Raw genomic sequence first — 27914 nt, forward strand, 5'->3', positions numbered from 1 at the left:
TAACGTAAATAAATAAAGCTATTGCACAGAGGACAACAGGAAATGGTGGGAACCATGGCCTGGACAGTTCCTGAGCCATCTAAACATTTAGTTCCCACTCAGCTCCAGACGGCTATCACCCTGTGGGAATAAAGGCCCAAGGTTGCCAGATCTTACAGCATTTTATTTACGTTTGTAATTATTCAACTTAAAAAAAAAAAAAAAAAAACCTTTTAAGCCCTTCACAACCTATGAGAAAAGGACATTCGAAAGTCAATGTCTAGCAGTTCTCTAAGTGTCTACCAATGTCTGGGAATGTAGCACTGGAGCCTTGAGAAGGAAGATAGAAAGAAATTTGCAATTTTCAGTAATGGAAGTGTTTGGAAGGATTGGCCATCTAGGATAAGAGATGGCAGGGTGAGTGGGGGGGGGGGGTGAGGGAGGAATGCAGATCATAGCTTTTGGGAAGCCAAAATCGAGGGCATGGGAGGAGGAAAAGGAGCCAGCAAAGACGAAAACAAAGGGTGGCCTATGATACAGTGGCAGAATCAAGAGACCAAAATTAAAATCATAGAAGCCAAGACAGGAAGTTTCAGTAAGAGAATTATCAAGAGCATCAAATATTAAACCCAGGTCAATATTTGGGAAGTTTATTGCATTTAGATAATGAAGTGTAAGTCTCCTGCATTTCCCTAAAATACATCCGTATCTTTAAAAGATGGTCCCTCTGCAATCCTTTTATATTTCTCTATCTTCCACAAGTGCTAGGACAAGACTTAACCATTTTGTCGAATAAACAACCTTCTAAATCTACAAGGTGAAATGCTACACCAGTGTTGCAAGACAAATCAGTTCTTCATACTGTATATTATTCACATTTTCGTATTACTGTAAATAAACATATTGAAGCCATCCCAGAATGCCTTTTATTGTTTTTCTCATTTTATTTTCTTTAACAAAATCATGGTGGCATTACTGATCTTTTCTGCTTTTTGGAGAAGAAAGAGTGTTTAGGATGAAATCTAAAGGAAGCCATTTCTCTTTCTCTCAAGCTGCAGAATCTATGACAGCTGCTCATCCTCAGGGATGGGTCTATTTATTAGCCTCCCACAAGAACCAATAAAGAGCTTCCAGGTAGAATCTGTTTCTGTATTTTATTTCCATTTCTATATATATCTGAATTTCAAATACTCTTCTAGATTACTATAAGTAAAAGAAATGCAGCCTTTAGCTCTCTTGAGAATTTCTGATGTTCATCACACTATTTTGTTTTGTTTTGTACCTTAGATTGGTTCCTACTTTGGCAGTGTTTTAACCACACTTGACGTTGATAAAGATTCTAATACTGACATTCTTCTGGTTGGGGCTCCCATGTACATGGGAACAGAGAAAGAGGAACAAGGAAAAGTGTATGTGTATGCCCTGAATCAGGTAATAATCACTCTGCATTTGGTAGAAATTCGTGAATATCTCTTCCTTTTTTTCAATTTCAAATAAATAATGCAGTTCTAATTTTGTACTCACTTTGCAAAAAGGAGCAAAGAATCTTTCAGGGCCCCTTTACCGTCACCAACTCCTCCATTTCTAAATGAATATTTTACAGTTCTAATAAAGTAGTTCAAACCATCGGATGCTTTCTGCTTGGAAATGTGAACTATCCTTTTTTAGCAGAATATATAGAGATAAATATAAATCTCACTAAACTGCTAAATAAACTAACAGGGCAACCATTCAAGGCTCTGGCCTGGAGGTGTTGGGAACATTAGCAGTTAAAACTGCATTAGCTGTCCAAAAAAGCTGGGGAAGCAGAGAGACTGTGGAGTAGTGAATTTTAAGGCAGTGACATCAGACAGTTACAGTAAACTACTTTGGTCTTTGGAATACTTCATTGGGCTGGAGTGAGGTTTTGTTTTCCACTCCTGACTTTCGACATCATTTGTAGATGAAATAATTCTTGATGTCTTTGTTAGAAGGGTTTTTGCTTTTTACAGCAAAGTCAGTACTTATCTCTTTAGCTTTTTAAATTCTTAGAGTCTCTCCATATTAATTCTTTTAATTCATAAATTGTATACCTTTCTTCCTATCATTTTGTTTGCTTCCTCCCATCAATTTCTTTGGTCCTTGATGTTTTTCCTTGTTTTCCTAGAAAGTGTGTTCCTGTCCATCATTACTAGTACGTTCTGACCTTTACTGAGTTTGGGGGGGTGCGCACGGGGGTTGCCCTAGATAGCTATAGGAAAAGCTTACTTTTTGAATAGAGTAAATTTTCTCTTTACCCTGTGGAGGAGACTGTATAGAGACTTTTTAAAGAAGCAAATATTGGATTAAAAAAGGATAGCAACCTGAACTGAGGGTTTAAAAGTTGTTATTTGGTTTTAAAAGCATGCTGTGAGTTATTTAGTCACTTGATTGCATTAAAAACAGAATCCATTAAAATGCTCAATATGTCTTCTTCCCCACACTTCTACAATCTGTTCTTTAAAATCTTTAACTTTGCTCTCAGATAACCACAATTTTTAAGAAATTTTACAAACTTTGCTGTTGATGTACAAATGGTTTTTAATAGCTCTGATTTAGTACGTACTTAAAAATTTCACTGTGCTGTCGTAACGATAGAAATTCATAAGTATCCTGTTTATCTTTCTTCCAGACAAGGTTTGAATATCAAATGAGCCTGGAACCCATTAAGCAGACTTGTTGTTCATCTCTGAAGCACAATTCATGCACAAAAGAAAACAAAAATGAGCCGTGTGGGGCTCGTTTTGGAACAGCTATTGCTGCTGTGAGAGACCTCAATCTTGATGGATTTGATGACATTGTGATAGGAGCTCCCCTGGAAGATGATCATGGGGGAGCCGTGTACATTTATCATGGCAGTGGCAAGACTATAAGGCAAGAGTATGCACAAGTAAGAAGTTCAACCTACTATTCCCACCCTTAAACATTAAGCGGGTTCAATGCTAGGCTTGCTTCTTGTCTTGCTTCATGAGTTATTTATATTTTTTTCTTCTGACTCTATTGGAAAACTAGATTTAATTCCCTTTTAAGTTTTCTTTATAGAAGCATTTTTTTGTATTTTATCCTCTTTTCTATTTTTTTCTGCTTTTTCTTTTGCCATGGCTCCATGATCTGAGCTTTCAAAATGGTAAAAAACAAAACAACACTTTATGATGACACTATTTAACATTTGCAATGTGCCTGATCCTAAACAGAGGTTACCACTTTCTCTTTATTTATTTTTTAAAAGCTTATTTATTTATTTTGAGAGAGAGAGAGAGAGAGAGAGCAAGCAGGTGAGGGGCAGAGAGTGAGGGAGAGAGAGGGAATCCCAAGCAGACTCTGTGCTGTCAACATGGTGCCCAACACAAGGCTTAAACCCATGAACCGTGAGATCATGACCCGAGCCAAAATCAAGAGTTGGATGCCCAACCGACTGAGCCACTGAGGCACCCCAGAGGATACCACTTTCTAAATAAAAGAACAATAATGATATAATTTAGCCAATAAAGAAGATGAGATTATTGTATTTATATTCAGTATCCATGCTGTTGTAATGAAATTGCATTACATTTATATTTATGAATTAAATTAGTATATTTTCATCAAATGAATTTGTGTTCCTGGAAGGTTTATAATTTCCTCACAAGTAATCCCTCCTGGAAAAAAATCTGAATAACTAAGCTTAACCTACAAGGGATTTTCTGTTGTTCTTGTTTAAATTTATTGTCAGTTAATGATTCTAATCCATAAATGTAATTTTTTCCTACATGAGCAAAATACAAATTTACAGAAGAGTTTAAAGGAATTATTCTAATGTAATTGTCTGATTTTTAAGTAACCATGGTAGTTAGGCATTGAACTACTTATATAACATGAAAAGAAAATCGGGTCATCAATTATTTCTTTTTATATTTGACTGTTCTCTCCATACTGTAGTCAAGAGAATTCTCAAAATCCATTCATGTATTGTGAAGTTGTACTTAATTTTTCATAAAGCCATAATGACATTAATGAAACAATAAAGTAAAGGGCATGTTTCAGTAACAACACTTCCATCCATTCAGTAAATTATTTGTTTCTTTCAAAGCAAATATTTCATGGTATTACTTAACTGAAAACAGACAATATTAACCACGGGAATGTGACGCAATTAGGAATTGCAGGAAGGAGTTTCTTTCTTGTGTTCTACCATTTTATTCCTTCACTACTAATCCTGAAAATTCAGTGGAATGGCATTTGCAGTAGAAACAAGAGGATATTTAAATCACTAATAATAGGAATAGACTGTCATAAGAAATTTATTTTGTAAAATGGTGGCTAACTCAAGATGCAGCTTTAAATAACCACAAGAAAGAATATTAGAGTTGATTTTGCTTAATTATTGGAAAAACGCTTTCCCAAGGGTAGGTGAGGATGTGCTCACCTGTTTCCATGGTAACCAGAGGTGCTGCTTGTGTGGGGAATAATCCAGAATCAAACTGAATGAACTCCTCCAGAACCAATGAGGCTGATATCTCCTGATTTGTTTGCTGAAAACATAAGGAAATATTTCCCAATGAGCCACAAATATTTAAGCATGAAAAATGTTTCTATTGGTTTGCCTTGTTTGGCTTCTGAATTTACGGTTTTTAAGTGAAAAACAAGAGGATAAGACCCCCAAGTTTAGGGAGGGTCTGTCAGTCCTTTCTTCTTGCTATCAGTTCTATGAAAATATTATCAGTTTAGGGGCCCCTGGATGGTTGAGCGTCCAACTCTCCATTTTAGCTCAGGTCATGATCCCAGGGTTGTGGGATTAAGCCCCGCATCAGGCTCCTCCCTAAGTGTGTAGCCTGCTCAGGAATCTCCTCTGTCTCTCTCTCTCTCTCACTCTCCCTCTCTCTAAAATTAAAAATATATATGTTATCAGCTTGAGTCAAAGCTAAACCAGGAAGTACAGCTTTTGAACACACTATGTATGGGTGTACACAGTGTGCACAAATCAATGTTCAAGAACTCCATATTCATTTGTGCCTATCGATTTTATAGTGCCCTTGACCTTTAACAAAGAAGATCATATATTGGAAAATGTATCTGATGGAATGTGCTATTTATACCCAGCCCCCCAATTCATTGACCCCTAAACTGACCCCTAGGACAAACTTCTACTCCCTCTCTTGCTTGTATGATGTGTTTTCAAGGTTCCAGTATCTTCAAATAACTCTGTGGTATGGGACTGAGTGGAAACTAGAAAGGAAGAGCCAGTTACTCACTAATGTTTTCCTTGAGCATTAGACAAGATGACGTTATATAATTTTTTTCTCTCTGGTGTCAGTGACCCTGAAATTATTTTGTCTGTACTATAAAAAGAATAACTTTTGGTAACATCTGAGTAATTCATCTTGTCTCCACATGAGGGGCTTCTTGGGCAGTTTTCCAAAAGGTCTTTAAATTTAATATTATGTTAACCAATCCAAGTTCTCAGATTTATTTAAAACTGTTTTTGAATATACTCTTCTGGCATAAAACCTCTCTGTTGGTACTTTCACAGCGTATTGCATCAGGTGGAGATGGCAAGACACTGAAATTTTTTGGCCAGTCTATCCATGGAGAAATGGATCTAAATGGGGACGGTCTGACTGATGTGACTATTGGGGGCCTTGGTGGTGCTGCCCTCTTCTGGTATGTATTTTAATAACATCCTATTAGTCATAACATTTCACAAATAGTTCCAGAGCTCGGTATGACTAGAGCTCATTCATACCAAATATTTTCCTTTATGCTCTGTTATTTAGATAAAAGTTATGTAGTTCAAGAAGCTTGAGAAGTCAATAAATCTTAAAAATAAAGAAACCATATTAAAGAAACAAGTAGAATCAACCCTTAATTTGGGGTATCTATTATGTGCTCAGCACTAAGGTAGGTATTCTGTTTTAGGGAGGAGCATAGGAGAGAAAGAGGGCCTCATAGAGAATTATATAAAAAGAAACCATCCCTAACTTTGAGTTGTTCACAGACTTTTATGGTAATTGATTCTTCATTCTTCATTTACCTAATACATGTAATTAGACAATTGTACTTCATTGTCTGTATATACATTGTTGGTCAAGCATAGAAGCATCTTCAGTGATATCTCTACTCAGCCTTTAAAATGTCTGCATCCTCAAATTAATTTCAGTTCATTCTAAAATTCTAGTCAATGGTCAGATATATATATTAATACCATTTTACTTATTAACTTATTTATTAATAAAATAATTTATTGGTAATGTCATTAATAACCCCATTTTAACTAGTTAAACAACACAGTTTCAAAAAGGGTTCTTTTTGGAGGAAAAGTGACTAAAAAATCAAGGATAATCTTAAGATAAATTTCGTGTGATAATTTTTTTAAATGTTTCAAACTTCATTAAGAAATATAATTAAAAGGGCACCTGGGTGGCTCAACTGGCTAAGCATCTGACTCTTCATCTCAGCTCAGGTCATTATCTCCCAGTTTGTGAGTTTGATCCCCACATCAGGCTCTGCACTGATGGCATGGAGCCTGCTTGGGATTCTGTCTCTCCTCTCTGCCCCTCTCCCCTGCTTGTGGCGCTCTCTCTGTCTCTCTCTCTCTCTCAAAATAAATAAACTTAAAAAAAAAAGAAATTAAAAATACATACAATGGAAATATTTAATATAAAAATATATTTATATTTATGCCATGTGCTTTGATGGCAAGTCCATATATTGATTCTTCCAAATCAATCATTAGTTTAAAGTAATTTAGATGGAAACAAATATCAATGGTCTTTTCCCCAAAAATATTGTCTAGAAAAGTAGTGAAGATGGAGACCTGAAACTAGATGACTTTGTCATAATTTAAGATAACTAATTGCAACTATAATTACAATTTATAACATTGTAATAGCATTGTATGGTGACAGATGGCAATTGTACTTATTGTAGTGAGCGTAAGGTGATGAATATAATTGTTGAATCACTATGTTACACATTTGAAACTAATATAAAATTATATGTCAACTATAGTTCACCTTAAAAAACTCAAGGAAAAGAAACATTTTAAAAAGAGATACTGTTTAAGAACTAATGGCCAAATACAAATTGCATATTAAACTGTACGCAGATAGTAACTATTATGTTAAGAAATGTTTTAACTGTACAGTGCGGGGGTGGGGGGTGAGAGGGAGAAAGAAAACTGTAAGGTGATGCCTAGGAAAGGAGAATGCCAGGCAGCAAGTAGCTGTGACTTTGGGGATGACAGACCCAAAACCAGCTGAAATCACCAGTGTCAGCAACAAAGGGTATATTTACTTTTTGTATGAACTGGTAATCATGAATTAATTTATTATGATAACCTTAACTCAAACATATTTATTGTATTCACTCTCATATTAAATATATATATATATATTTTTATGTATATGCAATATGAAAATATATGCAATATGCACATATATATGTATATATGCTACATATATATACACATACGTACATACAATAAGGGCAATTTTTACTCTCCAGTTTTGTTTCAAAGGCTTCTTACAAAGCTCTGAAGACTTACTTATGACCTCTTTTGCTGCCGGTCAGTGCTTTATCATTAATGGGCCAAAATGACAGAGTTGGGTCCCTGTCACTCCCAGCAGAATGGACCAAACCAGCATACAGGGACACAAAGACCAAGACTTCACAATGCTGAAGGAGGGATTGAGAGTGGATGTAGATGGCAGGCAATAAACAGAGGCCCACCAGCAGTCAGGGATGTCCAGGAACAGATATTGAGAGCCCTATCATGTGGAATAGATTGCACCATAACCCCTTTAAAGACCTGGTTGGGGCAGAGAGATGTGCAGTGGGGAGCTTCATTCTTGGAGTATCCAAACTACTATGCAGGAAATTAGACATGCTCATTCATTGCTGGTGAAAGAGTAAACTGGTTAAAACACATTAGAAGGTATTTGCCAATAAGTGTTAAAAAGCCTTAAAATATTTACACTTTTTAACACAGAATTTAGTTCCTAAAATTAAAAAAAAAAAAGAAGTTTTTAGTGTTTATTTAGTTTTGAGAGACAGAGAGAGATAGGGCGTGAGTGGGGGAGGGGCAGAGAGAGAGGGAGACAAAGAATCCAAAGCAGGCTCCAGGCTCTGATCTGTCAGCACAGAGCACAATGCAGGGCTTGAACTCAGGAACTGCAAGATCATGACCTGAGCCGAAGTCAGATGCTTAACTGACTGAGCCACCCAGGCGTCCCAATTTCTGAAAAATTTTTAAAACTCTAATCTTTAAGCTATATAATCTTTAGAGCCATCACAGCACTGTGCTAGCAACTTTTTAAAAAACAAATTAGTACAGGAGTGCCTGGATGACTCAGTTTTTTCAGCGTCCAACTTGGGCTCAGGTCACGTTCTCCTGGTTTGTGAGTTTGAGCCCCACGTTGGGCTCTGTGCTGACAGCATGGATCCTGGCTCCTGCTTCAAATTCTGTATCTCCTTCTCTCTCTGCTCCTCCCCTGCTCACTCTCTGTCTCTCTCTCTCTCTTTCAAAAATAAAAATAAACATTAAAAAAGCTTTTTTAATAAAAAACAAATTAACACAAATGTACCATAAGAAAGGATTGAGTAAATAGGTTACAATACATGTGTATGCTGGAATAATTTATTGTCATTAAAAATAATGTTCCCAGAAAAATACAAATATTATAAGGCTGTTCATTATATCATAAGTTTTAAAAGTATGTATGGATACATATGTACATGCATGTGTGTGTATGTCTCTTTTTCCCACACACATACGCACACTCACATATCCATATCTATAGATAATATATTCTTCTGCAAAGAAAAAAAGCATATCAAATGTTAATGGTGATTATTGCTGAGTAGTAAAATTACAAGTGAATTTCTGTTTTCTTTGTTTCCTTTTTTATGTTTCCATGTTTTCTTTGGGTAAAATGTTTTAAAAGAAAAGTAACTATAGTTTTTTTAATGCAAAATCAAATTGGGGACCTATGTATTCACAAGCTACCTAGCTATAGGACCTGTACTTGTCTGTACAAGTATTACAGTGGACAGAAGCTGTCCATGGGCCTTTGGACTCTTTCCAGATTGGAAACAAACTTGAAAATTCCCAAAATATGGTTTTGGTTCTGAAGTTGCACCTGAGCACTTGGTTCCATCTTTTTTCCATCACAAGAAAACAGATTTTTGGCTTATGAACTGTAAGGAAGGAAAAATAATTTTCCTTCAACCTTCTAAGTTCTTGGCTGAGATCCCTGTTATAAAAGATTAATAAGAGAAAAATAAGTAGAGATTTATAAATTTGTATATCTCATGTATACATAGGAGATACCCAGAGAAAAATGAGTAATTCCTTGAGGTGGTTTAGAATTCAGACTTAAATCCCATTTTATTTATTTTTTAAGTTTATTTATTTATTTTGAGAGAGAGAGATTATAGGAGGGGCAGAGAGAGAAGGAGAGAGACAGAATCCCAAGCAGGCTCTGCACTGTAAACATGGAGCCTGATGTGGGGCTGGAACTCATGAACCATGAGATCACGACCTGAGGTGAAATCAAGAGTCAGACGCTTAACCAGCTGAGCCACCCAGGAACCCCAGACTTAAATATCATTTTAATAGAGACAAGAGAGAAGGTATGTAGGCCTCTACGGGGAGAGTAAATGATTTTTAAGAAAAATGAGTGGGCCTTGGAAAAAATAAATGGGTGATATGATAGTTTGTGACCAAGTTCATCTCAGTGTGGTGTCTCTTATGTTGTGATAAGAGTCAGTCCTCTCTGGTTGATGAACCCGAGTTGAGTTCCTTTTGGAGTATCTATCTTTAGGTAGAAGGAAATTTCAGAGAAAGTTTCTTCCTGTATTTACAGTTTATCAAGTGCCTACAGCTCAAAATAATCAATATTCCAAAGTGATATGTTTTGGGGTGACATGTCCTAAAATCCTGTAATCACATTTTGGGGTGGCATATTCTCCTACCATTTAGCACCAGAAGTTGAAGATGGTTCCAAAACATCCTGGGTGTCCTCAGAACATCATATACCACCTCTTCTGTATCAAAAACTCACCAAAGAAATGGAGTCCTGAGAGGCCAACTATACACAAAGAAGAATCCCCATCAGTGCATTCACACTGCACTGGCATAGTGATGGCATTCATTAAATGTGACAGTATGTGAGCAGTCATCACCGTTTATGTTTGTAGGTCCCGAGATGTGGCTGTAGTTAAAGTGACCATGAATTTTGAACCCAATAAAGTGAATATCCAAAAGAAAAACTGCCATGTGGAAGGAAAGGAAACAGTATGCATAAATGCTACAGTGTGTTTTGATGTGAAATTAAAGTCCAAAGAAGACAGAATTTACACAGCTGGTGAGTATAATGTGTATACCAAGTACTTTGAGGCAGGAGGACAATACATTTGCTCCCACATCAGGAAATCCAGTAAGATATTGTATTTCCTCTGTGATAGGGATCTGCATTTCACCCTTGCCCCTGTGAACATGCTGAACCTTGAAAAAAAAAAATCTACTGAAGAAAGAATATGTTATGGAACCCAGTAAGTTCTGTAGCAGACACTGTATGGTTATATGCAATGGCCTCAACAGTCCATGGTTCCCCTCTGGCTCTCCCCTTTACCGCAAACAACCAGGTACTAAAAACAATAATAATAATACAAGTTTGGAGATTAGAGTTTGGAAACTGGGCTCCAGAGGAGCCCAGTTTTCCTTCCTGTGGGTTTTCACAAACCCTCTCTTCCTTCTTCTGCCCCCTCTTTGGTAAGACTGATATTGCAGGGGACCTGAATGCTTTGCCACCCCCACCTGACTGAGGTCTCTTTGCTCTACTCAGAAGGTGACCCTGGCTTTTGAGAATCAGACATGCTCCATGTGTGAGTTCTCAGGCACAGCCTGGGTGTCTCCTCCTCCCTACACGCACACTTCCTAAGGTGTTTTTTTTAAAGATATTAAAATGTGTTAGAGTCAAAACTGTGGAGGCCATTGGCTGCAAAAGAGTAGTTCACTCTACAAACCAAGGGTAAGTGAAATATGAAAAATCATTAATCCTTAAAGTCTGTTTTTCTTAGTTTGCTCTACATGTGCATAATTATGCTCTGCAATGGTCCTCTGATTAGAAGATAATTAGCTATAGGAGTGTAAAATAATGATTTACATTTTCATGTACAACATTATTTCAGTCTCATTTGATTTCTATACAGTAACTAAGGGTTCAAATGAGTAGTATTGTTGCCTCTTTAGAAAGTGTAAGGTTTAACTTGTTTTTTTTATTTTGGTACACCTATTTTCTTAAACTTATTTTATTATGTGCTTTGAACATAATCTAAAATGACCTTTTCACAAAATAGGTAAAAATTCATTAGTGTATTTTTTGTGTGTGTCTTTTGAAATATATTCAATATTCTAAGCAGGACTTCAACATTGCTAAACTAAAAATAATAATAATAATTTAAGTGAAAACCCAGTAAACACATGCATGGTCAGGAAATTAGTTGAGATGTAGGTGTATATGTATGTTTGTGTGCATATGTACACATACATTATAAAATAAGTGTAATTAAACATTAAAAGCATAGTGAACTCCGAAGGTGGTTCTGTAGAGTTCCCAAAGATTATCTTTATGACTGTGAGTACCATTGTACTACAGTAATGGGGATAAGCTGAATAATAGAAACTATTTGTTGATTGATTGCTCACAAGGTTTTTCTATAATGCTAATTTAATCAACTGGACCATATGAAAGTTACCCCAAGTAAATGTTTCTTGTCATTTTTTTTCCCCAGATATACAGTACCGTGTCACACTCGATTCACTAAGACAGATATCACGAAGTTTTTTCTCTGGAACTCAAGAAAGAAAGATTCAAAGAAACATCACAGTTCAAGAATCAGAATGCACTAAGCTTTCCTTCTACATGTTGGCAAGTAAATCATATGTTATAGTTGCTTTATTCCAAATCAAGAATAAAGCACAGATGTCTTATTTCAAGTCACCCATATTATTTTATTTTGGAGTGCACGTCACAAAGTAACCTTCATTTTATTTGGTCACTTTTATCAGAAAATCACAGACCTGATCTTCTCATTCCCAAATATATTTCATAAGACTATCTTTCATCTTCCCTGTGTGTATGTTATCAGATACCCATATATTATGGAATAGCAAAAGGCACAGTGCACTGGTTGATAAGAGACCTTCTGCCTTCATTCACTTACTCATTTCTTGTATCCATTCATTTATTCTTTCAACTTGAAACCATCATTTAACTTTTGTGGGCCTCATCTGTCAAATGTAGATAAGTGGCTACATGCCCTGAAAACTTTTGGGCCATATGCTTTCCCGGGTCCCTTCTTATCCACTGAATTATGTATGTTGCTCTTTGACTTTAAATTGAAGAGGAAAAAATCTGTTATTTTTTATTTCATGATAACCTAAGTTTCTTTATGATACCTAAGTTTCTTTCTATTACAGTGATGAGGGAGCCTTAGAAAGCAAATTCTTAATCTCCAGAGATGGCTAGGAAGCCCTTTTGAACCATTTAAAATGCATTTTATTGAGTCATTGTGTAAATGGGGAACATTCCCAATAAGGGCAGGAGTTTCTTAAACATTTTCTTATAATGTACATGGTACTTAAAAAAAGAGAGAGAGACAGACTGAGAGAAGAATGGATATTATGAGAAGACACTGATTTTAGTGACTGAGACAGACCTGGAGCTTGTACATGATCTTGGAATTTTAAAGGAAACAGGCTAGGTTTCTCCCACCTCTGACTTATTTCTGTATTATTGATGTATTCATATTCTACATGTTTAAGATATTATAGTTGGGGTAGGGAAGTGACAGAAAACATGCCCTGCTGGTGTACTGTATTTCTCCTCAGTGATTTTCAAGTTAATATTCCCCATGACATACATTGAAATTAATTTATCTGTCAACACTAACATCAATCTATAATCAGAAAAAACAATTGGAGTTATCGTCCTATCTACTTCATCAGAACTGAGCGTTTAGGAGTTCGAACTTGTATAAAATCCGAAAGGGCGTGAAACCAGATGTGGCACCGCCTCCAACCTAATAGAAGTAACTGTAGTGTATATTTGTCCAAAATTTAGATTCTAGCTGTGTCTGTGCACTATGTGTGAACCAGTTTCAAAATTTCCAAAAATTTTTTTGCATTTAAATGGATACTTTAACATTTGTTCCAGAGTTAGCCAGGATGGAATTTATAGCAAGGCTTCCCCACATTCCAAGTGATTTTCACCAACTTGTTTAGTCTCTTAGAGGCCCAGTTTTTCAGATGTAAAATAATGACTATAAGAGTCATTCATCTTGGAGGATGTTGAAATACTTCTCAATAATGTCTGTAAAGTTCATAATTCTGGACATGCCATAAATAATGGCCATTGCTGATGATAGTATAAAACAATATTGATTGCATTCATACTACTTACATATCACTTTATATTATGAAATTCTTACAACTCCAGGCATATATTATGCTAATTAAATTCAACTCAATTTAAATAAAGTTTGCTCTTTTGAAGTTGGGAGACTTTCCTAGAAGTATTACATGGCAATTTTTAGCCTAAGGTCTCAAGAGAAAAGATATTGTTATGCAAGCAGCCCAGAGTAATATATCCTGACATGGCAAAGTACGGCACACCTGATCACTCCAGCAGGGCTCCCTAAGAAGCTAGAGGTGAATCAACTGGTCATACTCTGAAGCCTGTGCATTCCAGCCATGTCCCTTATCAAGGCAGGGAGAGAGGCTGCCTCTCTCCAGTGAAGCAAAAGCCTGATGAGATAATATGCCAGATCAGGTGCACAAGAATGTTCCAGTTAAGCCTAACCCACAGGGGCAAGAGGAAGGAAGCCATGACAAGGTCAGAGCATCCAGTAATGTGATACCAATGATAAAGTATTTTATGTTTCAACCTGTAGGACAAGCATGACTTTCGGGACTCTGTGAGGATAACTTTGGATTTTAATCTTACTGATCCAGAAAACGGGCCTGTTCTTGATGATTCCTTACCAAATTCAGTACATGAATATGTAAGTCAGATTTTTTAAAATTCAGAATACGTATATGTAAACATACTTGGGGAGAGAAACCTGTAGCACACATACATACACACACAACCCTAAATCTTTTTTTTTTTTTTACAAAAAGAATGAGACTCTTCTAGACTTTTCTCAACTCTTCTACTTCCTATTGTTGGAGCTCAAGGGAACTTATAAATACCACCTATTTTTTTTTATCTCTCCTGAATTTAAGACCAATAGAAAGAAAGACATGGGTTGGCCTACTGGAACTCCCTTTGTTACCAACAAACACTGAGTGGCAGGGCTTGGTTTCAGCATACTGGGTGTCTTCCTACTGAACAAGGCTTAGACCACAGATTACCAAATATATCATCAGCACTGCTCATCAATCTCAGGCCTTTTTCGTGTGGGCTCACCTCATAAAACTTGCAGAATGGAGATATAGATCAAGAATGTATGCTTTCCATGGGCACACTGCTGCCCCAAGAGCAGGAGAGACGGGAAGGGACTGAGCTGTGTTCACCATGTTCCTGCTTCCAAATTCACAAAATCTGGTGTCCCACCCCTGAGAAAGAGTGAGTGAGCAAGTAGAAGGACGGGGTAGCACCAATGGAGGAGACATTAAGAATGGGGAATTCGTTTTCCCCATACCCATATCTTTCACTCTCCCTTTCTTCCTTTCAAATATATTTACTGTGTGTCTTACATGTACCAGACTTCAGAGCTTACAGACCAACCCAGGAAACAAGTATTAGGTGCGAAGTAAAGCATGTGCTCTGGAGGAGAACTTCATTGTTCTCTGGGAACTTTTGCCTAGGCAGAGAGCCAGGGGGTGCTCCCCTGAAGTTGTGATATTTAAATTGAGATCTGAAGCATAGGAGGATTTTCCATCCTATTCAGAGGAGTGGAGGGAGCAGTGTTTCATGCACAGGGATATGTGTAAAAGTTCTGAGGCATAAAGGAACTAAACTAAACTCTAGTGTGGCTGAAGCTAAAGAGCAAGGGGGGAAGGTGATATGGGATGAGGTGGGAGGCATAGGCAGGAACCAGATCATTCAGGACTTTGTGCTACTGCACAGATATTTTGAAGAGCAATAGAATGCTATGGATGCCTTTAATTGGTTCAGTGATAGCACTGGATTTGTATTTTTTTAAGGATTACTCCAGCTGCAGTGTGGAAAATGATTGAAGGGAAATGATTGGAATTAGAGTGGGTGCAGGAGACCACTTAGGAAGCTGTTGCATTAGTTCAGGGAGGAAATAAGGATGACCAGACTAGAGGTGATGGTAACTAGAGGTGAGAAGATAGTTGGAAGATACTTAGAAGAAAGGTAGAATGGATAGCTCTTAATGAAGGTTTGGATAACGGCATGTGACTAATGAGAAGAGGAGTCAGGGAAAGCTCCCAGTTATGTGGCTTGACCATTTTCTACCCTCTGACTGAGCTCTGTTACATTCCTAAGTATTTGATTCTTTTCAATAGGAAATCTCATAATCAGAGTTGAGCATTAAAGTATTCTCTCATAGATTTGGATCTTAGAGTACTTGACTTGATTTTCTTGAAACTGTTCTAGTCTGGCAGACTAAAGCCAGTGAAAAACATCTGTGAAAACTGCATTATTTAAAGGACTAGAAGAATTTATATCCAGGAGTTTATTATTTTTCCCTATAAATTATAGGAATAAATCTAAAATTCCTTATGATTTCTGAGTGGAATCTGTCCTCTTTGTGACTTGCTTAACTAAGTTTGGCAATATGTTTTCTCTTCCCAGCAAGTTAATAATTAATCTTCAATCATGCTTAACTAAATTTCAAAAAATACTTTTCTGTGACCATTTCAGATTCCCTTTGCCAAAGATTGTGGAAACAAGGAAAAATGTATCTCGGACCTCGCCCTGCAAGTATCCACCACAGCAAAGGGCCTGCTTATTGTCAGGTCCCACAATGACAAATTCAATGTTAGTCTCACAGTCAAAAACAAAAAGGACAGTGCCTATAACACCAGAACCATAGTGCATTATTCTCCAAACCTAATTTTTTCAGGAATTGAGGTAAACTTTTAGTTTTATGTTTGTCTATTCATATAATCATTATTTATTAAGTCTACTTTTCCTGCTACTGAACTGTTTTAGAAGAACTAATAATTGGGTTTAGAAGAACAGAGAGCATTTTGTAAAAATTAGTACTCACAAATGGTGAAAGTGCCAAACTTTTTTTAAAAAGGTTTTGTTTTGATAGATTTCTGTAGAGATCTGTGACTCTTTTCAGATTCAGTATGAGGCGAGGATCACTGTGATGCAGCAAAATCATATGTTTCATGGAGGCATTATGCAGTTAAATTGAGACTAAGTCAAGGAAAAATATCAAAATAACAATCAAAGTCAAATAGTTTAATAGATGTACAGAGAGAGTAATGCATGCATGGAACAAAAAAAAAACCCATGTTTACATAAAGAAACATCAAGATACCATTTTTCATTTTCTATGTAAAATCCTTACATTGTTAAAAGAGGTGTTAACTTGTAATGTCTCATTGTCATGACAGAATATTTATCTTGGCAATAACATAGCTGCATAAGATGCCATATCAGGAATAATAATGAGCACTTCCAAATTTGAACTTTTCTTTTAATTCTTATCTCTGAATTAATCCCCTTTATTTAAGATTCTGTTTATATATGAATTAGTAATATATGTGATTCATATTAAAAACCAGTACCCTTATTAATATAATATTAAAACTCCATTGTTTAATTTCTGTAAATTCAGACTTTCACTGATATGTCTCTCCATTTATTAGGATATCATTTAAGGACATGATGACTAACAGAGCTTAAAAATATGTCCTTCATTACTACCACGTATTTTAGATTCAGTCAAGAATGTTAATTATAAATCCAAATGTGCAAAGTGATACTGGGAAAATATTAACACTGAATTTTTTTCTGGAAAGGGGACTATATTAAAAATTATTGCCAGTATTCTCTTCAACTGACTTCATGGCCTCGGTAGAGAGGCCTCTACATCTTTTAACAGTAACAACAATAATAATAATAATGACAGTCTTTTCTTGAGTCATATTATATTCCAGACACTGTTCTCAGGGTCCCACTTATTCAATTCTCATTAAGCAAATAGGTATTATTGTACTATAGAGATTCTAATGAAATCTCTTTCTGTCATGTTTTAACCTTTCTATAACTACATTTTACAGTTGATATGTTTATTTAGCTGGCAGCATTATTTTTCCTTCTTATTGGTACACAAAATAATGGTGAGTCTCAGTGGCATTTTCGATTTGATGAAATAGAGTATCACTAGCCTCACCTGACAGAAAATCAGGCTCAGAGAAGTGAGGAGTCTTGGCAAGGAGAAAGCTAACAGTGATGGAGTCAGAATTTAAATTCTGGGGGTCTCACATCAGAGCTCATGGTCTTACCACTTCACTGAACTCGTCTTGTGATAGGTATTCACTGTGGGCTTCCATGTGGCCGAGTAATATGTGTGGATTATTTAATCACCTGTGCAGTACATGCTGTTAGTACCTCCATTTTACATTGGAAAGTCTAGACAGGATAAGATGTGATGTGCATTGTCCCTCAGTTTCCCTTAACTAACATGATGTTTTCAGATTTTCCATGGATGGTGAGACAGGTGATCACAGAATAATGTGACTCTCCCAACTAAATTGAGGGACAGATCTTAGCAAGGCAGAATCCAAGGCATACCTGGAAAAATTCTAGAAAACCAAGTTCCAGTATTTCACCTGTGTGTCTGCTCTAATTCTGTTTACTCTTTCTTCCAAGGCTATCCAAAAAGACAGTTGTGAATCCAACCATAATCTCACATGTAAAATTAGATATCCCTTCCTGAGAAGAGAAGAAGAGGTAAGCAGATTATAAAACATACATGTGGCAATTTGATATGAAAAATACCGTGTTCAAAGTTAAATATATAAATCCCTCTAAGGGTATTTTAGCCTGATATAGATGAGAAGTTTGAGTTCACAATATTGAGATGTTGGAATCAAAAGTCAATTATGGCATGAGTCAAACTCAAATATTAAAACCAAATTAAACATTTATACTTAATAATTTGTCTGATAGTAGTAGGCTTTTCTGGCCTGTAGAAAAAACGAATCTTTCAAACAGGTTGGTTTAGAACTTTGTATAGAATTTTTTTTTCATTTCTCTCTCTTTTTTAATAATATCCTCACTGAGATATAATTCATGTACCATAAAATTCACTCATTCAAGTGTACAATTCAGTGTTTTTTTATATATTCACCGGATAGTGAATTGTACAGCCATCACCACAGTCAATGTTAAAACATTTTCACATCTCCAAAAGAAACTCTGTACACCTTACCAATTACTTGTCTTTTTTCTCCTCCAGTCCTTCCCCCAACCTCAGGCAACCACTAACCTACTTTCTTTATGGATTTGTCTGTCCTGGACATTTCTTATAAATAGAATCATATATTCTGTGGTCATTTGTGACTGGCTTTTTTCACTTAGCATGATGTTTTCAAGGCTCATCCATGTATCAGTAGTTCCTTTTCATTTCCAAATAATATTCCATTTTGTGGATGTATCCTATTTTATTTAGTCATCTATCAGGTGATGGGCATTTGTTTCTACTTTTTGGCTACTATGAATAATACTATGAATATTTGTGCACAGGTTGTGGTGTGGACATAAGTTTTTCAGTTCTCTTTGGGTGGAATTCCTGGGTTATATGATAATTACATGTAACATCTTGAGAAACTGGAAAACTGTTTTCCAAAGTGACTGCACCATTTTTCATTCCTATCAGCGATGTATGTGTTTCTCAACATTGTTATCGCCTATCTTTTTAACTATAGCCCTCCTAGTGGGTGTGAAGTAGTATCTCATTGTCGTTTTGATCTGCATTTCCTTAATGGCTAATGATGTTGAGCATCTTTTCATGTGCTTACTGACTGTGCATATATCTTCTTTGGACAGATATCTATTCAGATCCTTTACTTATATTTCAATTGGGATGTCTTTTTTTATTACTGAGTTATAAGAGCTCTTCATGTATTCTGCATTCAAGTCACTTATCAGATATATGATTTGTAAATATTTTCTCCCATTCTGTTGTCTTTTCACTTTCTTGATGATGTCTTTTGAAACACAGAAGTTTTTAACCTTGATGAAGTCCAATTAATGTATTTATTCTTTTGTCACTTGTGCTTTGCTAACCCAAGATCAAAAGATTTACTCCTATGTTTCTTTCCAGGAGCTGTATACTTTTAGCTCTTACATTTTGGTCTATGATCCATTTTGATGAAATTCTGTGTATGATGTAAGAAAGAAAGAGTCCAACTTCATTTTTTGTGTGTGTGTATTAAGTTGCCCCACACCACCTGTTGAAAAGGTTATTCATTCCCCCATTGTCTTGGCACTTTTATTGAAAGTCTGTTTATTTTTTGACTCAATTGTATTCATTGATCTATATGTCTATCTTTATGTCAGTACACATGTTTTGTTTTGTATTTATTTATTTATTTATTTATTTATTTATTTATTTATTTATATTTTGAGAGAAAGAGCATCAGCAGGGGAGGGGTAGAGAGAGGGAGAGAGAGAATCCCAAGCAGGCTCTGTGCTGTCAGCCTGACGCAGGGCTCAAACTCACGTACCGTGAGATCTTGACCTGAGCCGAAATCAAGAGCTGGACACTCAACTGACTGAGCCACCCAAGTGCCCCATTTTGTTTTGTTTTTGAATGTTTATTTATTTATTTTGAGAGAGAGAAAGAGAGAGAGAGCATGTGCATGTGTGTGAGAGTGGGGGAGGGGCAGAGAGAGAGGGAGACAGAGAATGCCAAGCAGGCTTTAAGCTCAGCACAGAGCCTGATGGGAGGCTGGTTCTCACAACTGACCATGAGATCACCACCTGAGCCAAAATCAAGAGTCAGACGCTTAACTGACTGAGGCACCCCACCTAGGCACCCTTGTTAGTGCACACTGTTTTTATTACTATAACTTCTTGGTAAGTTTTGAAACCTGAAAATGTAAGTCTTTTAGCTATATTCTCTTTTTCAAAATTGTTTTGCTCTTCCAGTCCCCTGTATTTTCATTTGGAATTGAGGGTCAGCTTGTCATTTTCTACAAAAAAAAAAAAAAGCCAGCTAGGAGTTTGATAGGAATTACATTGAATCTGTGTATCAATTTGGGAAGTATTGCCATCTTAAAAATACTAAGTCTTTGATCCATTACCATGGGATGTCTTTCTATTTATTTAGATATTTAATTATTTTCAAAAATGCTTTCTATTTTTCAGAATACAACTTTTGCACTTCCTTTGTTAAATATATATTCTAAGCATTTTATTCTTTTTAATGCTGTTTTGGATGAAATTCTTTTCTTAAATTTGTCTTCAGATTATTTATTGCTAATGTATAGAAATAGGAATGATTTTTAAATACTAATCTTTTATCCTGAAATCTTGCTGAAATTATTTATTAGTTCTAATAGTTCTTTAGAGGATTCCATAGGATATTCTATAAACAAGATCATGTCATCTGCAAATAGAAGCACTCTTTTTTTTCTTACCTAAATGCCCTAGCTAGAACCTACAGTAGTAGTTGAACACAAGTGAGGGGAGTGCCTTCATGTCTTTTTAAAGACCATATTCATTTCCATGAAAAACAGAGAATAATTATTTCATTTAATGATAAACAACATATTTGCATATATTTTCATTGAAAGTTGCTTTTCAGTATGAATATTTCCTCCTCTATTCATATGGAGTTAATGAGGGAAATATTTAGTCAGAGTGATTGAGATAAGAAGATACTTTACTTACATAACTTAGTCTTAAAAAAGGGAGAGAGAAATAACTATCCCAAATACTTATTTCAGCTTCTTTACATTATAATATTTTGTAATATAAGACTTCAAAACAGATCTTTGTCATCTTCATCGCACATCCTAAGAAGTTGATAAACGGAGTTGGACATCTGGAAATGGCACATATATAACGAAGTCACTTAGCTTTTCTTTTGCAAATGAGAATTATGAAAGGCCTTTTCCCTTGACACATGTGGCATGGCTACTGGTGATTGAAGAAACTACAAATGACTGTAATTATCATTGAATTCAATAAATCAGTTTAGCTATGAAACTAACTAGATGTGCCAGTTTACTTTTGGAATCTATTTTTTCACTATCCCAAATAAAATTTACTGTGAAATTGCATTTCTTCCCTATCAATCCATAAAGCATATATCATATTTGAAAAAGTACACCCATAATTTCCATTTTTACATGGAAATAGTGAATGTCGACTCATGTCTACACTTTCCCCTGACCACTTTCCATAGAATTATTTCCATTTCTTAAAGAATAATGACATAGAAAGAAAAATGTTACATTTCAGCCATTTAGAGATATTGATTGCAATCTTAATTATTTCTCAAGCATTTTTTTTCTTTCTTTAGAAATTCCTTGCTAAAAGCTCAAATCAAAGTTTCTCATGCCATCAATAGAGAAATGGGAAGATAACTTTCAAGTAATTTTTGCATGAGCTTTGCACTTAGAATATACTTTGATTTCAAAATCTATATTTATAGATTAAGCATTTCAGTATCAGGTCAAAATGGAATGGGCACCCTCTTTAGCCTTACTTTTCTGCTAGCATCTTTCCTAGTTCTGAAGACTCATCAAAAATTCCAAGACTTATATGTGCACACCAGTCAGGGAGCTAAGGAAAAACAGAACAAAAAGGAGCTCACTGAGAGACTCTGGCAGTTTGACCCTTTGTAAAGTATTGTAGTTCAAGCCCACCCAATAAAGCTTCTATTGGAATTATGATTGCTACTTCAAAGCAAGAAGAAAACAGCAGAGCTGAAGATTCTTTAAAAAAATGTTTTTTAATGTAGCTCAAAATATATGTGAGAGAAGAAAATACAGAAGAAAACTCCACACATATATGGTACAACCATACAAATCTCATGACACCTGAATTCTAGTCATCCCTTCTATGAATGAGCCTAAATTGATTAAAAGAGCTTTAAAATCAAAGTTTAAAAGTACATGTGTATCTTGTTCAATTTTTGAGATGTGATGAGGTTTTATTTTATAAGGTATGATTTTGTAAATAACTTTATAATTTGAGCCTAAGTAATATCATTAATGTAATTAAACATTTTAATCAATGTAAACATTCTACTTCTTTATCTGCTACTAAACTAAAAATATTTTTATTTCATAGGTTACTTTCAAAATATTATTTCAGTTTAACACATCTTATCTCATGGAAAATGTGACCATTCATTTAAGTGCAACAAGGTTGGTTGATATGTATGCATGACTGTATGTGTTATAAGTATATAATTTCTTCCATGTATTTAGAATATTTTGCTTTATAGATTCACTGGAACTTACAACTTTTATGAGGATCAGTAAAAGTAGAAGGCAATGAACCCCTTTAGTTAACAAAAACATCCTTATGAATAATTAAAAATAAAGAAATTTTTATTTAATGGAACTAATACACCTAACTAGATTAAGCCATTGGTCTAGGAGCTGTAAAACATATTGTAATCATACATTACTTATATCTGCCAAATTTCATTTAAATTTATTTAGAAGTTTACGGGATTGCTAATTTAATTTTTACTGGCAGCCCATAGAGTCAACTGAATCGTTAGATGTCCTTAAAGGCTCTTTTTTTTTTTTTTAAGTTTATTTTATTTGTTTAGAGAGAGAGCACATGAATGGGGAAGGGGCAGAGAAAGAGGGAGAGAGAGAATCCCAAGCAGGCTCCATGCTGTCAGCTTGGAGCCCGACACAGGGCTTGATCCTACAAACCATCAGATCATGACCTGAACTGAAATCAAGAATCAGACGTTTAACCAACTGAATCACCCAGGCACACCTAGACTTAAAGTTTTATGATACCTTTTTGTAGTTTAATATATTTTATACAAAGAAGTCAGAGCTTCTTAAAGATATCATAGAATACCCAGACTAAAAATGAAAGGCTCATGAGGAAATTGAAATAGTGTCTTAACTTTCTTCTAAGTGTAATCATCCACTGGGCCGTAAACTTGAGATAAAGTTCTATCTTTTGTTGCTTTACTCCCCAGTAACTAGCATGATGCCTCATACTGAATTAATATAGAGTGAATGAATAAGTGAGAAAATAATGTGTAAATGAATTCTGTATGCTCAGTTTAACTCAACAAATATTTATTTGACATCTATGGACAAGGTATTAAATTAGTCCACAATAGGGAATATAAAAATTAATATGGGCATGAACCTCCTCATAGGGTGAAAATTATAGCAGGGCACTGAGACTAGTATATAAATTATTATAATATAGGGTAGAACAAGGAAAATTCATTTGAAAAATGTAAACCATGTATCAGAAACTTTAAACAGAGGTTGAAATTATATCTACTGGGCAATGAGACCCCAAGAAAACTTTATCAAGACGATTGTAATTGAGAAAGACCTTAAAGTGTGGGTAGCAATTCACAGAGAGGTTGGTAAATAGAATTAGGTAGAGCATTTTAGACAAAATATAGAGCTTGAGCAAAAACGCAAAGATGAACCACTGGATCTACTGGTGGAATACTAGATAATCCATTGTAGCTCACATATAGAGAATACATAAAGGAGTAACAGAAGATAAACAGAAGGTGTGCATTTTACCATGTTGTGGTAATGTGTGTTGAAATGTATTGAAATGTCAGGATGAGGCATTTTTTCTTAACTGAGCAAGTCCTAAGAAGCCAGAAAAGTTTTTGAGGGGTGAAGTCATATATACAGAGCTGTTTCTTAGGAAGATTAATTTAGCTGCAGCAGGGAACAGGTGGGAGAAGAGGAGACCATCCATAGCAAAAGCCCAGTCACATAAATATCTATTACCCAAAGCAAGGTGCTGCCTTCACTGCCCTTTAGCTCGCACAAAGCCACTTAATACACTTGGGAATAGCAGAGCCATTAAAATGTCCTCCTTGTCCATTCTGTGGGACCAGATGCTAGGTGCTTGGTCACTCGGTGGAGGGGGTATGTGATAAAAATAATGAAATCTAACTCTCATTAGATATTTTTTACATCTAGGCACAATGTTAAGCACTTGGCACTTATTATCATCATTTATTTATTGATAAATCCCTGTTTTATAGATTAAGAAACCTTGGCAAAGAGAGATTAAAGTGTGTTAATGTTCAAGAACAATCCCATGCATTCTGGCCCCAGAGCCAGTGTTGGTAACTGTTACATACCTCACATGTGTTTTTTTTTTAATACAGGGGAGTATGAGATACGCATATGTATGTATAAACGTACATATGTGTTTACATAATACATAATTGAAATGACAACTTAAATCAAGGGAATAAATATATTCTTTTTTTAAATTTTTTTTTCAACGTTTTTTATTTATTTTTGGGACAGAGAGAGACAGAGCATGAACGGGGGAGGGGCAGAGAGAGAGGGAGACACAGAATCGGAAACAGGCTCCAGGCTCCGAGCCATCAGCCCAGAGCCTGACGCGGGGCTCGAACTCACGGACCGCGAGATCGTGACCTGGCTGAAGTCGGACGCTTAACCGACTGCGCCACCCAGGCGCCCCAAGGAATAAATATATTCTTAATAAATAACATAAGCATCAAGCAATAAGCACAGAAAGACTATTAAAACAAGAAGATCAAAGATTTTATATTGACTCTCCACCATGTGACCCTAGTTGAGTCTTTTGGTGAGGTCCTTGTCTATAAAGAATAAATAAGAATCACTTGTATGATTTGTGTTAAAAACACAAATTCCTAGGCCCCAACTCAGATCTACTAAATCTGTATTTCAAGAAGAGAAACCCAATAATCTGTGTATTTAACAATTGACCCAAGGATATTTATCATAATCCTTCTAAAGAAGTTTGAGAAACCTTGGACTAAATTGGTGTAGTTTTCAACCCAAGCTGCAGCTCAGAATCAGCTTAGGAAATTTAATAATACCCACCCCCCTCCCCACCCTGGTTTAAAAATGACAACAACAACAGAAACAAGAATTCTATCCTTGGGGCACCTGGGTGGCTCAGTCGGTTAAGCATCCGACTTCGGCTCAGGTCATGATCTCACGGTCCGTGAGTTCAAGCCCCACATCGGTCTCTGTGCTGACAGATCAGAGCCTGGAGCCTGCTTCAGATTCTGTGTCTCCCTCTCTCCTGACCCTCCCCCACTGGCACTCTGTCTCTTCCTGTCTCTAAAAAATGAATAAACATTAAAAAAATTTTTTTAAGAATTCTACCTGTTTGTCCTTTTATTTAGTTGCCAAAATAAACTTCCCTTTCAAATGCTCAGAAATGTCTCTAAATAGTCAATGGTTTAATGATTTGTCCAAATGTGCTGTGTATTTCCTAGTGACAGTGAAGAGCCTCCTGAAGCCCTTTTTGATAATGAAGTTAATATTTCTATCCCAGTAAAATATGAAGTTGGACTTCAGTTTTACAGGTAGGAGGAAACTGCATTTTTATGTTGATGTCAGTCTACAAACCCAATGGTTCTCAAAGTGTGGTCTCTGGCCCAGGTCATCAGAAGCACCTGGAAACTTGTTAGAAAGGCAGATACTTAGCCCCACCCCAATCCACTGAATCAGAAACTCTGGGGCCCAGAAATCTGTGTCAAACAAGCCCTCCGGGTAATTCTCCTGCACTTAAAAGTCAGAGGCCAAGCCTACTAAATAATTTTAAATGTGAGGTGCTAATGATCCTGGATTACATTAGCAGTCCAGTCTTCTGTCATAAACGCAAGCTGCAGATCTAGAAGTATGCCGCAAATGGCACTGTTCTTAGAGGGCACCAGCATGTTTCTTGACCATCGTTTCTCATTGTGAGGGATCTAGTCAGCCTGCCCATTCTGGACACACAAGATTAAATCATTTCTCACTGACAAGAGCTGTTTATTTCTTGCATTATTCTAAACTGTCCTTTCCCCTAAAAACTTCTGATCTATCCAAACACAAATCGTATTGGCAAAATTTCCCACTATAATTTCTCTTGCTTAAGCAAGACTCCAAGCTCCTGTTAAATAAATATGTGCAATGTATACAGAAAGTGTAAGTATGTGATTCTTATACTTTCACAGTTTAGTGTGAGATTCTGATCATAAAATGATCAGAATTAATTTATTTTCTATGGCACTTTGCTTTTTCTGATAACAACAAAAATGTGAGGATTATAGGATATACACATAAATTTTGTGTATATTACTTAGCCTCCAAATTCTATTTGCTGTTTTCTATCTTGCTGTTACCACTTCCCCTGGTACAATGATTTTCCAAGAATTTTTCATTTTATTAAAATAGAATTTTGGCAAATACCTATTTGTTTTATTATACTAAATTCCACCAAGTTCATCCAAAGAACATGGAGAATTTTATGGAAAAGATTGAATTTTTAAGTTTGGCAGTAATATAGGACCTTAATGTGAAAAGGTTAACAATTTTTTAAATCTATTTAAATTTCAGCACTATGAAAAATACCAACTTTTAGTCTCATTATTCACTAAATGTAAATGATATTAGTGAATTAGTGGAAACTTTATACTTGGTAACAATGAAACTTTCAGTTTAAAAACTGTATATATTTTAGCATTTTAAGACCAAATAAACATTAGTGATTATTGAGTGAAATTATATAGTCTTTCTCATCCTCCTCAAAGATTTAATTTTAGGTTTCAGAGTAGAAGATTTTGCCTCCAATTTGAAATTTCTACAAGTACTTTTTGTGGGATTACCTAGTATAAAGAAAAAGAATGAGGTCAAATAAAAGTTAAGCTTTGTTGTGTTTTGTTTTTCTTCTTTCAATTAATTCTCAGCTCTGCAAGTGAATACCATATTTCAATTGCGGCCAATGAGACAGTCCCTGAAGTTATTAATTCTACTGAGGACATTGGAAATGAAATTAATGTCTTCTACTTGGTAAGAAATTACCTCTAAATTAGTATAGTAAAGGAATAATTTGTAAATTTATAAATTAAAGTATTAACAGACACATAGAAACCTGCTGATTCAACAGTTAATCCCTATATTCCAGAATATTTTTTTGTAATTTCACTATTTTGAAGTAATTTTACTTAAATAATTATTGATAATTATACTTTGAAGCAATTTTAAAAATCTAAATTTCTAATTTCCTCCTAAGACACAGTTAGATGACTTCCTAGAAAAAATAAACTTCTAAAACCAAAGAGATACTACCTATAAACCTGTAGACTTTATTTGCATTGCAAGTGTGAATGAAAATAACACTTTAAAAAATAATTATGACTATTTCAGAAAATTGATTACTTCAGATGTCTTGGTAATATTTTCCTTTACTCAACAAATAAATATGTATCTCCTTCAGCTCATTGCTACCTTTCATATGTTCCTCGTACCACATCCTTAAGTGATGTGTTCTGTTACATTTATTTTTCTCTTTGAATTCATCATAATGAACTTTCCTAACCACTATAGCAAACAATTACGGAATTGAGCCAGACTTGCATTTTAGGTAATGCCTACTTACAGACACAGACTCAAGTATGTTATTCAAGTAAAAGAGGGTCCAATTCAAATGATGAATTTAAATATATATTCAGAAGTATGAATAATGCAATGTTATTATAGGTGAAAATGGTCTCAATCTCTTTCCAGTGAGAAAGGAAGTTCTCTTACAAAGTGAAATAATTGTATACTCTCAAGATGCGTTCCATTGTTTTTATCTGTGCTCTTTGCTGAAATTCCTACGACAAGCCATGCTCTAGAAATTAGCATGAATGCCAGTCACTTCATTACTGAGATAAATCTTTGAAATTTAGGCTGCCAAGTTCTTCTAACTCCATTTGCTATTCCCAGATTAAAG

The 27914-nt window shown here is 35.5% G+C and overlaps 1 protein-coding gene across 2 annotated transcripts in view; it reads left to right on the top strand.

Annotated features, from left to right (window-relative positions):
• ITGA1 (integrin subunit alpha 1) overlaps nt 1-27914 on the top strand; it is a 170037-nt gene that overhangs the window by 120615 nt on the left and 21508 nt on the right. For both annotated transcript variants that reach the window (XM_058719426.1, XM_058719436.1), the window contains exons 13-23: nt 1267-1410; nt 2630-2887; nt 5507-5637; nt 10174-10340; nt 11770-11906; nt 13930-14040; nt 15873-16082; nt 17838-17918; nt 22272-22348; nt 25432-25521; nt 26887-26989. In XM_058719426.1, coding sequence (XP_058575409.1) covers nt 1267-1410; nt 2630-2887; nt 5507-5637; nt 10174-10340; nt 11770-11906; nt 13930-14040; nt 15873-16082; nt 17838-17918; nt 22272-22348; nt 25432-25521; nt 26887-26989 — 1509 coding nt within the window. The remainder of the gene's footprint in view (nt 1-1266; nt 1411-2629; nt 2888-5506; nt 5638-10173; nt 10341-11769; nt 11907-13929; nt 14041-15872; nt 16083-17837; nt 17919-22271; nt 22349-25431; nt 25522-26886; nt 26990-27914) is intronic.

This window comes from Neofelis nebulosa, chromosome 1 (assembly GCF_028018385.1).
Source record: "Neofelis nebulosa isolate mNeoNeb1 chromosome 1, mNeoNeb1.pri, whole genome shotgun sequence".
Classification (NCBI taxonomy): Eukaryota; Metazoa; Chordata; class Mammalia; order Carnivora; family Felidae; genus Neofelis; species Neofelis nebulosa.